At 35.9% G+C, this 12,925-nt stretch overlaps 1 protein-coding gene across 7 annotated transcripts in view; it reads left to right on the top strand.

The window, feature by feature from the left end:
- Positions 1-12,706, top strand: part of LIN54 (lin-54 DREAM MuvB core complex component) — a 76,204-nt gene extending 63,498 nt beyond the window's left edge. For 6 of the 7 annotated variants that reach the window (XM_019932844.3, XM_019932841.3, XM_019932840.3 and 3 more), the window contains exons 8-13: positions 1,093-1,184; positions 1,995-2,066; positions 3,065-3,167; positions 3,327-3,464; positions 6,990-7,192; positions 9,907-12,706. In XM_019932844.3, the coding sequence (XP_019788403.1) occupies positions 1,093-1,184; positions 1,995-2,066; positions 3,065-3,167; positions 3,327-3,464; positions 6,990-7,192; positions 9,907-10,108 (810 nt within the window). In that variant the 3' untranslated portion in view covers positions 10,109-12,706. The other variant, XM_073805410.1, reaches the window with a different exon arrangement.
- Positions 12,707-12,925: the final 219 nt, after the last annotated feature.

Here is a 12,925-nt window from a genome sequence, read left to right as displayed (position 1 = left end):
TCCCTGGTGGCGCAGTGGTTGAGAGTCTGCCTGCCGATGCAGGGGACGCGGGTTTGTGCCCCGGTCCAGGAAGATCCCACATGCCGCGGAGCGGCTGGGCCCGTGAGCCATGGCCGCTGAGCCTGCGCGTCCGGAGCCTGTGCTCCGCAACGGGAGAGGCCACAACAGTGAGAGGCCCGTGTACCGCAAAAAAAAAAAAAAAAAAAAAATCAGCAGAGTCCCAGTGAGTTTAGAAAGCGCTGTGACTGTAATGGAGTTCCTCCTCACATTATGAATACGATGCCGCTCACCTGTTCTTGGAAAATAGACTGTGAGATGCACTTCCAGGTGACATATCGGTAGTGATCTGTCCAGATCTGGTCATCTTTAGATGACATCTGGTTATCTTTGGAATCAAAGCCACATATTATCCAATTGGCTGGCTTGGGTTAGGAGTGCTGCTTTCTAGGAAGAAGGTAGAAGTTGTTTTCTTTTTCATGTAAAAATCTAGCAAATTAATTAGCACCATATTCTAAGCTGTTGAGTTGATCTACTCAAGATTATAAGAGAGACAGAAACCTGTGTACTTTAAAGAAGTGTACTTTGGAGTATGTTATGTGGCTACTGATTGAAAAAATTAGTGTTCAGTATTTTTATCATTAGCATCTCTTTTCTTATGTTTAGAAATCAGTGTAAAATAGAAACTTAATTATTACGTATGTAACTTCTCATTCTCTATAACTTGTGATAAATGATCACATTTTATTTATTTTATTTACAAGTAGACACATTGCATTTTTCTAGCCAATACAAATTTTACTACAGTACTTTCAGGACATTCATCTGGAATTTCCTAATTCTGATATCCTGTGAAAGAATTTCTTACATTTATGCCATGTAGTACTTTAAAATGTCCACATTGTTTTTACCTCTGGTATTAGTTTTGGGTCTTTAGAAGAGCTCTATGAGGTGTAGTGAGTATGTTTGTATGAAATTCTCCGTTCTGTTTTTCCTATTTTAATAGATGAATTTGTGCTTCTTACCGATCATTATATTTAGGAGTATTGTCTATTTTTGTAAATATGGTCTGAAATTACCTTTCTTTATATGTAGCTACAGCAGTCTTCCTATGTGTCTATAGCAAGCAACTCTAACTTTACCGGAACACCTGGTATCCAGACCCAAGCAAGGCTTCCGTTCAATGGGTGAGTGAGTTATTTGAATATATGTAAGTTAAGTTGTTTGATCAGGTTAAATGCAACATCAAATATACATATATATTTCAAAATACATGTATTTAATTTTTTTCCCCTCAAAGCCATGTGAGTGTGCCTCTGCGGTACTTTTTATTTTGAAATACTTTAAACAGAAAAGTTGCAGGAATAGTCAGAGAACTCCCAAATTATCTTTTACTCCGATTCACCAGTTCTGGTACAGGTGATTTGTTATTTTCTCTCTCTTTTCTCTTTTTCTCTGTCTCCTCCTTAATATGTTTTAAAAATGATATTAACTAGTTTTTAAATTGTTATTTAGGTCTTTGCTTTTTCTTTTGCTTATTTGTTTTTTAATCTGTCAATTGCTGCCTTTGCAGTATTGAGAAGCAGTGCTTTAGTTAATTACATGGAACCAGTCTACCTCTCCTCTCCCCTCCTAAATTCCAACTTCACAAACCCTTTTCTACTTACTACCTTTCATAATTGAATCCCAAAGAGTTTAGAGATTTCAACTTTAGTGCTCTTAGAAGAAAGAGTATATTTTGTGGAATGTTCTTCAGAAACTATTGATAACTTCCTTTTCTTTTTTTTTAATCCATATCTTGGCTCTCTACCTTTCTTTTCATGGTACAGCTTGCTTTTCAACTTAATGTAAATGGAACAACATAAACTTTTATTAGAGATGGGTACATTTGTTAAAGCTTTATTTTAGGAGGAATTTACAGATTAGAGACTTTTCTCAGTTTAAATAGTTACCTTTAATTGATTAAAATGTATATCTTTTTGTTTGTGTCTGTGTAGCATAATGCCATCAGAGTCTGCCAGTCGGCCCAGAAAGCCTTGTAATTGTACAAAATCGCTGTGTTTGAAATTGTAAGTCCTTTTGCTGCTGTTTCCTCATTTGATATAACTGAAAATGCTTTTAAAAGTAAGTGGAGTTGGGCTTCCCTGGTGGCGCAGTGGTTGAGAGTCCGCCTGCCGATGCAGGGGACGCGGGTTCATGCCCTGGTCCGGGAAGATCCCACATGCCGTGGAGCGGCTGGGGCCGTGAGCCATGGCCGCTGAGCCTGTGCGTCCGGAGCCTGTGCTCCACAACGGGAGAGGCCACAACAGTAAGAGGCCTGCGTACCGCAAAAAAAATAAAAATAAAAAATAAGTGGAGTTAACTAAAAATTCTTAACAGACCAATTTCATAAGTCTAAGTAATTAAACATATGAGTGAATGAACACATACGACGGTGTAAAAAGACTCTTTCATTTATTCAGAAGGAAATAATTTTAGAGTCTTTACTACAGATGAGGCACTGGAGTAGGGCTTAGGGATCCAGCTGCATGAGACAGACATGATCTCTGTCCTTACTAATAAATGTGATCTTATTTAGGACCTTTATATTTGGTCTCTTAAATGAGATGATACTCTGAGTAGTTTTTTTTAACTTGTTGATTAATTTGCTTGTTAGTACTGAAGAGATTTGACGTGAAACAGTTAAATAAAAAGCAGTGGTCTTATGGGGGTTTAGAATCCAAAGAAACGTGACAGTAGTTCACGTGAGCAGGTTCCACTAATATAATAGAATATAGCCCATGTTTTTCCTTTTTGTGATTTTGAAATAACTTACTTTTGGGGTGCATAAAAATCACATAGCTCTTGTGTTGACAGCTGTTACTACTGGAACTAAGTTTCTAAACCAAAATTCTAGGAGCTGGTGACTTTACTTTTGGGCCTTGTCAGTACCTGTTGTTAACTCTATAAGTTGGTGGCTCTGAATACATTTCTAAAATGCTTTACTGCATATATAATGATAATTTCTAGTTTTGTTTCTCTTAAAAATGACTTTTTTATATGACTTACAATGATTTTTATATTCCAGATACTGTGATTGCTTTGCAAATGGTGAATTTTGCAACAACTGCAATTGTACTAATTGTTATAATAACTTGGAACATGAAAATGAAAGGCAAAAAGCAATAAAGGTGATTATTTCTTGTTTCATTTAACTGACAAAAGTTTACAATTTCACCTGTTTTTTTGTTGAGCTCAAGTATTTTATGAAGAAAATTAATTCCCTTTGCAGAATTTAAGTTTAATCTACTGTGATTTAACATCACTTGATATTTGATCTGTTTTGATAGGCATGCCTTGACAGAAATCCAGAAGCTTTTAAGCCCAAGATAGGGAAAGGAAAGGAGGGAGAATCAGATCGACGTCACAGCAAAGGATGTAATTGCAAACGATCAGGATGTCTTAAAAACTACTGTGAATGCTATGAGGTGAGTTGAGGTTGGGAAAAATAATCTAACCATCTTTTGAAAATAACTTCAGAAAGTGCATACAAAAAAAATTTACTTGTAAACTGGGAAATTACTTTGCAATTGCAGTTTGAAAATATTGCAGTTTGAAAAGTCAGCCCAAGGGCCCTAATTTGAGGAAGACCTACCTTCTCGCCTCCCAAGCAGGGCTTCAGAGTAACAGTACCTTTGTTTTGTCATTACAGCTTGGGGTCTCATTAGCAGAGTTACCAGCTCATAACTTCGTGGTCATTGTACCTGAAAGTATGCAAACCACAGCACCAGTTTGTTGATTTTCAATAACAATAACATCAAAGTGGACTGGACACTCTGTAGTAGTGGTTCTCCACTGAGGGGTATTACTACCCAGTTTCTCCCCTACAGACTTTTTGGAAATATATACGGATAATAGCCTGCATTTCAGGGTGCAGTCCTGAGAGTATAGTCTTATCTTGTTCCAAATGCTAGTAGTGCCCTGTTGAAGAACACTGCTCTGTGGAAAATTAAATTATGTTAGAAGGTTTGCCTTGTGAGCATAAAAATAGGTAAGGAGGAATATGTAATTGCTGGATGAGGTTATTGGCTACTGTGAGGTGACTGCATCCATTTTACCATCTAATCATCCCACTCAACTGGCTGTTTTTATTTATGGGTCAGGCAGCATCTTTTCTGGAAAATGTATATTGAAACTCTGCTTTGATAGATGCCGTGTAAATGATCCACTTGTTTCAGACAAAGTACTATATAGTTTGTTATTTTTATTTTCAAAGCTTAAAGAAAGCAATCTAGTCATACCCAAGATTAATCCAAGGTTACTACAATTGGTTTCTTGGTGCGTCCGAAACTCATTCCTACGGCAGTTGGCTCTTCTCATCTGTTATATTTTCATTCGTTCAGATTTCATATGCAGAGGGAAACCTTATTTTAGTTTTGGCCAAAGGCCTGGCCTGGTAAAGTAATACCAGCAAGTACTGCACTCTCCCTTGGCCAGGTGTGCTCTGCTCTAGGAGCGCGTACCTGCAGCCCAGTGCCCCACCCCCATACCAGGTGTGTCGTAGTAAAGATTTTGTGTACTGTATTCTCTCTGTAGTGAATTCTTAATTTACATATTTCAGAGGTCAAATAGTCCTCTCAAAAACTACAGTAAAGCAACATTTTGTTAGTCCTAAAGTCAGTAGGAGTGAAAATTGCACATAATCAAGATTATTTTTGAAAGTCTCTTAAACAGTGTCGCAGAGTCCAACAAGCCAGTTTTTCATTCACATTGGGAAAGACTGACTCTTGTTTGCACACCTGATGAGATAGGTGGCTTCTGTTCACAGACCGTATCATACAAAAATTGTCATGAATATGTAAGCATGTAAGCTATAAAACCAATTCCACACACAAAAAAGAGAAAATGGAAACTGTTATAAAGCTGGGTCAGAAGGGCAAAGAAAGCCTTTCTTGCATATGGCATTGAACAATCAATACATGCTAAGCATATGAAATTCAGACATACATGAACTAAATAATTGAACTGGTTGACAATTCTGTGAACTAATAGAAGTAGAAAAGGCAGTGGACTGGTTGAAATATGTTAGAAGAGAGAAAGCTGCTCTATCTATTTTGATAAAATCCTTGACATTCAGGACATAAACAATGTCTAATAACTAACATGTTGTTCTAAAAGACCAAGCAATGGAAAAACTTGGAATACAGTGAACTCTGACTAGCAGTGGCCAGTTGGCTCACTGTGAATTACTTATGATGTTGTCTGACAGTTTGTGTTGTTCATCTTTTGAACTGACTTGGCTTTTTTGGTCCAGTTGGTCTGCATCTGGATAAGACATTGATGTCCCTTTCACACGCCTTTCAGGGCTTGTTGATTGAATGAGTGACTGTCCACATTATTTAAGTGATTGTGACTTTTCTTGTGACCTTTTCCCCCCTCCCTCTTTTTTTTTTTTTTTTTTTTTTGGCTACAAGAGAAGTTGAATTAGCAATGCTAAATGGATGACTTGTATTTGTAATTTCTCCCTCCTGAGTTCCTATTAGACATTATTAGTACCTTTCTTATAATTCTTAAAACTTAATCCAAATTACCATTATCAGTATGTCTTCTTCCCCCGGAGGTTAGGAATTTTATCTCTTCACCATTAGATACTTATTATGTATTGCTTCAGTTGGATCCCAGACTGGCTCCTGGTAAATAAGCCGGTTAACTCAAAAGGTATATCCATTTTTTTTTCCCTTTGGTAAATGGAATTTATTAGTGTATTGTAAAAAAGGAGCAGGGTAGGTGTGTTCATAATATGATCCATTTATCTTACTGTCGAGAGGAAGGACAGTAGGCTTGTTTATTTATTTAAATTGATGTGGGTTTGCTCAAGAAAAAGTAGCCAACAAAAGATACTAAAATTTACTAGGAGTCTGGGAAATGTAAATTAAAGAACGAGATCTCACTTTATTAAAAAGAGCTATAGTATACATTGTTGGAGGGAATGTAGGAAAGGCTTCCTTTATCCATTGCTAATGAGATGTGAGGTGTTAACAGCCTTTTGAAAAAACAATCTGGCCACATCTATTAAAATTAAAATACATGTACCCTTTGAGCAGTGAGCCCAATTCTAGAAACCTAGCTCATAGAAATAAAAGCGTAATATATACAAAAAAATGTTTTTATGCATTGTTTGTGGAACTCAAGAACTGGAAACAAAACAAATGACCATCAGTAGAGAAGTGAATGCCCAAATAAAATGTGGCACATCCATACCAGGGATTAATAGCCAGTCATTAAACAGGATGAATTCAGCCTATGCCAGATGACTTGGAGGGAGGGATTTCATGAAGTATAGTGTGAGAAAAGGAAGATGCAGAAAAGTGGGTATATGATTATGTAAAACAAACAAAAAAAAAGAAAGACTTCTGTATTGGTGAGTTAATATATGTACATAAAGCCTGTGTTTTTCATAAATATACATATAGTTTATATATCTTTACATGAAAGGACACACTGGTTTAATACGGACTGTTGAAGGGTTTGGGGACTCTGGACAGGGGATTTATTTAGGGAGGGGGAGGTATTCATAATAAAAATAGTGTCTGTGAAATTCCTTTGATATGATACTGCGTGTGTGTTTGCATAAGTGGGAGGTCACCAACATGTTAATGGTGATTTGATTGAGGTGGCTGGATTCTGAATGACCCTTATTTTTGAATATTGTATCACTCATTTTTTAATAAAAGAACATTTGTTATTCATATCAGGAGGAAAATCTATAGTGGGGGAAAATTGGCGTGGAAGGCCTCAAACAAACATAGTATAGCCACTTTCAGAGTGGCCAAGAATACTGGACCTATGCACATGCATAGCTGGCCCCTTTGGTGTTTGTCACAAGAGATGTTTCCATTTTATCTATGTCAGTTGACCAGCTAACTCTGTCACCTATTGACTTGATTGTGGAGTCTACTATAGTGATGTCTTTTGGTTTTGATTTGGAAGCTTTTCTTTTGTAAATCTTTTAGGCAAAAATAATGTGTTCCTCAATATGCAAATGTATTGGCTGTAAGAATTTTGAAGAAAGCCCAGAAAGAAAGACATTGATGCACTTGGCAGATGCAGCCGAAGTAAGGGTACAGCAACAAACAGCAGCAAAGACTAAGTTATCCTCTCAGATTTCGGACTTGCTTACTAGGCCAACACCAGCTTTGAATAGCGGAGGAGGAAAGTAAGTCAATATTTGAATATCTTTTTATAGTATGATATATTCATTTTTGGTGAAGTTTCTTTTTTGGGGCAAAATTGGGCTCATACTTTTGGTTGTTGCACACCTGACTTTTGCATTTTCTATCTTTAATTACTTGTAAAGGAATTTAAAAGTAACAGAAAAATCACTGTCAGATATATCGTACAGTTCTAAAATGCACAGTAGTGTATTAGGTCACTGTGCTTAATTTAATTGGATTTCTCCCTAATAAGATGAGGGAAATTTGAATAATTTGACAAAAATTTGAATAATTTGACAAACCTTGAAGAAAACCAAAATTTTTATACCTCTTACTGGTTGTGTTGTTATGCACATTTTTTCACATTCTTACCTTCTTACCTTCCCGTGCCCATGTGGCACTTTCCCCACCCTGTTGGAGAGCCTGTCACACACTGTGTTATTGTACCTCCTTATTTCCCTAGACTGCTGAGCTCTGGAGTAGGAAAGCTGGAGCTTTACAGTCAGGCCGACCTGAGTTTAAATCCTGTCTGTGCTCTGTTGTAATTTGTGATTTTGCCAAGCACTTCACCTCTCTGGGCCTTACCTCGGTTTTCTTATCCTTCACATCACCCTTTTCACGTGGCTCTGAGGAGTAAAGCACAGCTTGGCAGGGCCCATTGCACATAGCATGCTGACTTGAATTTGTATTAGAGAGTTTGTTAGAGGTTAATCTGAGGAATTATTAAATGGAATGAGCCTTGAAAATGGTATTTCATTTAAAATGCCAAAGTTGAAATAAGATCCAACTTATAAAACTTACAAAAGTAAGGCTTTTGTACAAAATATTTCAGATATTAGTTCTAAAGAACTCTTTCTTGTAACTGGAGTATAATCAGCAAAAAGTTCTTGATTGAATGAAGTGGAAATGGACAGACACCTTAATGAGGGGTATCACAAAGGGTCCTTTCTGGTCATCTGCTTTCAGTAAACCTTAGGTTATTAAGTCTAATCTCTATGAGGAGAGTAAAGATATTGCTACACTAAAATATTTACAATTAATTTTTCAACTTGGGAAGATATCTGTTATTATGAAGTGTGAAAGAACACAAAATTATGCACTGTTATCAAAACTAAGTATAAAAAAACTGTATTAAAGAAGTCCTACTAGCGTATTAACAAGCTTTTGCCTTTGAGTGGCAAAAATTTGATTTTTTTTTTCCATTTTCTTTCCTGTAGTTTCCAAATACTATATAATGAGGGCTACTGTTATACACTATTAATTACTTTTTCAATATTATTGTAATATTAACTTTATTGTAATATTTTAATATTATATTTTCTAATTTAAAATGCTTTTTATATTTTAAAGATTTCTATACAAATGTATAGCAGCCTAAATCCTGTCACCCTATCTTGTCATAGTGGGCCTTAAGTTCAGACTTCATTCATTTTGTTGTTGTTCTTGTTTTAAAATTTATTTATTTATTTATTTTTGGCTGCGTTGGGTCTTTGTTGCTGCGCACAGGCTTTCTCCAGTTGCGGCGAGCGGGGGCTACTCTTCGTTGCGTCGCGGGCTTCTCATGGTGGTGGCTTCTTTTTGTTGCAGAGCACGGGCTCTAGGCACGTGGGCTCAGTAGTTGTGGCTCTTGGGCTTAGCTGCTCCGCAGCATGTGGGATCTTCCCGGACTAGGGATCGAACCCTTGTCCCCTGCATTGGCAGGCAGATTCTTAACCACTGTGCCACCAGGGAAGTCCCAGACTTCATTCATTTTGTTTTGCAGTTTCCTTCTATCAGTGACTGCTTACTTACAGGTTGTTGAGTTACTGGTTAGATTAGGTTACCTGGTTTTGTTTCTTAGGCTCTACGACTTGGCTACATATAACTAGCCTCGGGATGGATTCCTCTGCTTTAACACTCAATAGTTCAGGTCTTTATGAATAAACTCCATGTACAGAACAGCATTGGGTGTCCCTGTTGTTTCGTTTTTGATATCATGGAATAATGCAAAATTTTGGTGCGCTTTTTTTTTTTCCACAAACATTATATGGGACTATGGGAAAGTGCTTTATTTTCCATGTTGTCCAGGAGATAGTGCTTTCAATTTCCAATATTATTCATTCATTCAGCAAACATTCATGGGGTGTTTCTGTGTCAGGCACTGTTGTAGGCAGTGCAGAAACAACAGTAAATAAAACAAAAACTGCACTCAGAGCTTATATACATGAATCAGGAGGACTTTTGTTATAGCAGTATCCAGTTAACATGTAGAGTTACATTTCTGTTAACTAGGTAACTTTGTCTAGGTTATATGTATTTTACGTAAAACGTTATATATAATTTTTTTTTTTTTTTTTTTTTTTTTGCGGTACGTGGGCCTCTCACTGTTGTGGCCTCTCCCGTTGCGGAGCACAGGCTCCAGACGCGCAGGCTCAGCGGCCATGGCTCATGGGCCTAGCCGCTCCGCGGCATGTGGAATCTTCCCGGACCGGGGCACGAACCCGTGTCCCCTGCCTTGGCAGGCGGATTCTTAACTGCTGCACCACCAGGGAAGCCCAGGTCTAACTTTTTAAAAACTCTCTGGGATGTGCTTTTGTTCATCGCACATACTGTGATGTTCAGTGTGCTTGCTGAATCGTGAAAATGTCGACAGAGATTTCTAGGTGAAAGAATGTCAGCCACTCTTGCTGTTATTCAACACCATCATCATCTCTCTCTTTCTTAAAAATCATTTCAGATTGCCATTTACGTTTGTCACTAAGGAAGTAGCTGAAGCCACGTGTAATTGCCTTCTTGCCCAGGCAGAGCAGGCAGACAAGAAGGGGAAATCAAAGGCAGCAGCTGAACGGATGATACTTGAGGAATTCGGGCGATGTTTGATGAGCGTCATCAACTCTGCAGGAAAAGCAAAAAGTGACCCTTGTGCCATGAATTGCTAACTCTTGCACAAAAGACTGATAAATCGAACTGTACAGAAAATTGAAGGTGCAGGGACACTTGATTTTCTGGAAGATAGTTTAACAATTATTGTACTGTTAATTCAGTCTTGTGAGACCTGAAATTATAATATTGAAAGAGGAGAAATTTTAAACGAGGAAATTACATTTTAAATCTTAGTTAAATCTGCTTATGCCCCTTCTAAATTGAATTTTTCTTTATTGTATTATATGGATTTTTAATTTGCTTGGGTTTCTTAAGAACTAGATGTTCTGTCCTTCTCATTCTATTGACAAAGAACATTTATAAATTACTATTATATAATTTATAATGTATGGCGTTGTATGACTTTGTTCCAGTAGAAAAAGCCAAAGAAGCACTGGTATTACCCGGTCATTCTTTGGTACTAGATCTAGAATATAAGCAGATATTATGTCTACATAAACGATGTCTTATGAAACATATTCAAATGACATTTTGTGTTTAGAAAAGCACTATCTTTTTAAGAAAAATCAACATTTTAGGGTGGATTCTGGAATATATCCTGTTGTCACTTTGGGAATTGTCAGAAGGGGAAGTACTCTGTAGGCACACTTTAAAAAAGTTATTTTGTTTTTTTAAAAAACATATAAAGTGTTAACGGACAGAAAATAATTCTCAAAGGGCAGACAATTTGTTTCTATAATAAGAAGTGACTAAGAAATGCTCTGGGATGTTTCCATTTTCTTTCAAGGAGGCGGTATGTATTTGAAATAATAAACTGTCAGTGATTAAGGGGTACTATTAAAATGAGCGGTGCATATGAATAGAAGTAAACATTGTGATTATGTAGTGATAAAATAGAACCTTACATAATTACCAGTTAACAAATTTGGCTTGGATGGAGAAATAAAGAATATTGAAGCTCTAAGAGATGAATTTAGAGAAGGAGTTTTCATCTATACAAACAGTTCTTTTTATAGACTTTTGAACTAAGATGTTTCAAACCAATCTATGACTCTTACTTGATTTACTGAAAGGGGCCTCCTAACAAAGCTTTCAAAATTGTAGTGGGATTTCTTTTTATAAGGGAAGCTTATTATGGCATTATTTTTAGCCAGTGATTTGGTTAGCTAAAGGAATGAGTGTTTTCATATAATTACTAAGATAACCTAAATCATTTTCAGTAATTCAGAATTCAAAAGCTTTATGAATTTAAGAGCCTGTTATAATAGGACTCTGGATTTTATGATGAGAAAAAAACATGTTGGAATTCAGGCATTTTGCTAGGTACCTTAATCCTCAGTAATTAGTAGTATATGATTATTACATTTCCTACAAGGAATCTATAGTTGTATGTATTAAGTGTGTATATATGTTCATATGAACATGCAAGATATAGGCAATAGAAATTAAGTAATCCAAAAAAGATTCCGTTATTCATTAAGCATCTTCCTTTTAAAATTTGGATTTATAAAATTATAGTGCAGTAACTTTAAATGTAGATAGTGCAAACATTCTTAGCACCTCAATCTAGTATGTTTAATTAAAATTTGTAAAAATGTAAACTAGTGTAAGAGGATAAAATAATATCTAATCAAGTTATTTTTCAAAAGATTACAGTACCTTTTTTGTCTAAACCTAAACTTTGTTCATTCTGTATATATTCTGTGTTTAATTCTAATTGCACCTTTGTGATGTGTATTTATATACAGTGTGCATAAAATGTTTGTGAAATTTGGATTACAGTTGTAGATTATGTATGATGGCATTGCTTGAGAATGTTTTGCTTGTAAAAATTTGAAGGTGCAATCAAATGCTACTAGTTTTTCTGATTTTCAGGAAGCTATCTAAAGTATTAAGACTTTTCCTTCCTGTGTAGTACTTACTAAACAACTTTTTGTATTTAGGCATTTGCATCAAATTGCTGAACAAGATTAATATCCACATTAATTCAACAATTTTAAAAGACTATTTGGGGAGGGTTGGGTATATAATTTTTTAGCTCTATTTACATCCCAAAGTAGAAAGATTAAATTTATATTTACTAGAGCTATTCAAAGAATACACTTTTCTATATTGTAAAAACAGGACAGCAAAGTAAATCATACAGAAAATAAACATTTATACTATTCTGTAAAAAAAGGGTTTGCATTTTTTCTTTAATAACACCACTTTTAACCATTTAAGATGCAAGAAACCTTTTAAAATATCTGCTATTAAGTAAATTTGACATTACTTCTGAAAGCACACAACTAAAAAATAAATCTATCATTTTGCCCAGTTATCATTAACTATAAATTGCTTTGAAATGAGAATATGTCTTGTCTTTTTTCCACTGTTTCTTTTAAGGGCAGAAACTCTTTTCTCTTAATGTTTGATGTTCTTATGATGAGCACCTTTCTTAATTTCCTTTTCTCTCAAGAACTAAAAGCAACCTGTAGGTCTTACCTCTGGACTATTATGGGAAACAGAAACTTAATGTTACAGGTAAAAAAAACAAGCGGAGCAGTGACCTTGGGGGAGAGACTACTGTTTTGGCTTCCCCATTCTTTGATATGGACAACTGACATTTTCTCAGTCTTATGTAAAATGTGAATAAAAATACCTTTAGAAAAGTTTTCTATTTTTATTATTTTATAACACAAATAGCTAAGAAAATGAATGCTTCTTATGTAAATGCAGCTTCAAACCAGGACCTCCAGCCCTGTGATCATATTGCATCCCTTATGTGTTTTATAAAGGAATTCTGGAGCAGCAGCCCAAAGGAGAGGGAAGCCAACCAGCTAGAAAGCCTTGACTATTGTAGTTATTTTTCATTATGTAAATAACTTAGGACT

The sequence above is a fragment of the Tursiops truncatus genome, chromosome 5, assembly GCF_011762595.2.
Source record: "Tursiops truncatus isolate mTurTru1 chromosome 5, mTurTru1.mat.Y, whole genome shotgun sequence".
NCBI lineage: Eukaryota > Metazoa > Chordata > Mammalia > Artiodactyla > Delphinidae > Tursiops > Tursiops truncatus.
Note: the sequence above shows the minus strand (reverse complement) of the source record. Positions and strands in the feature narration are given on the sequence as shown.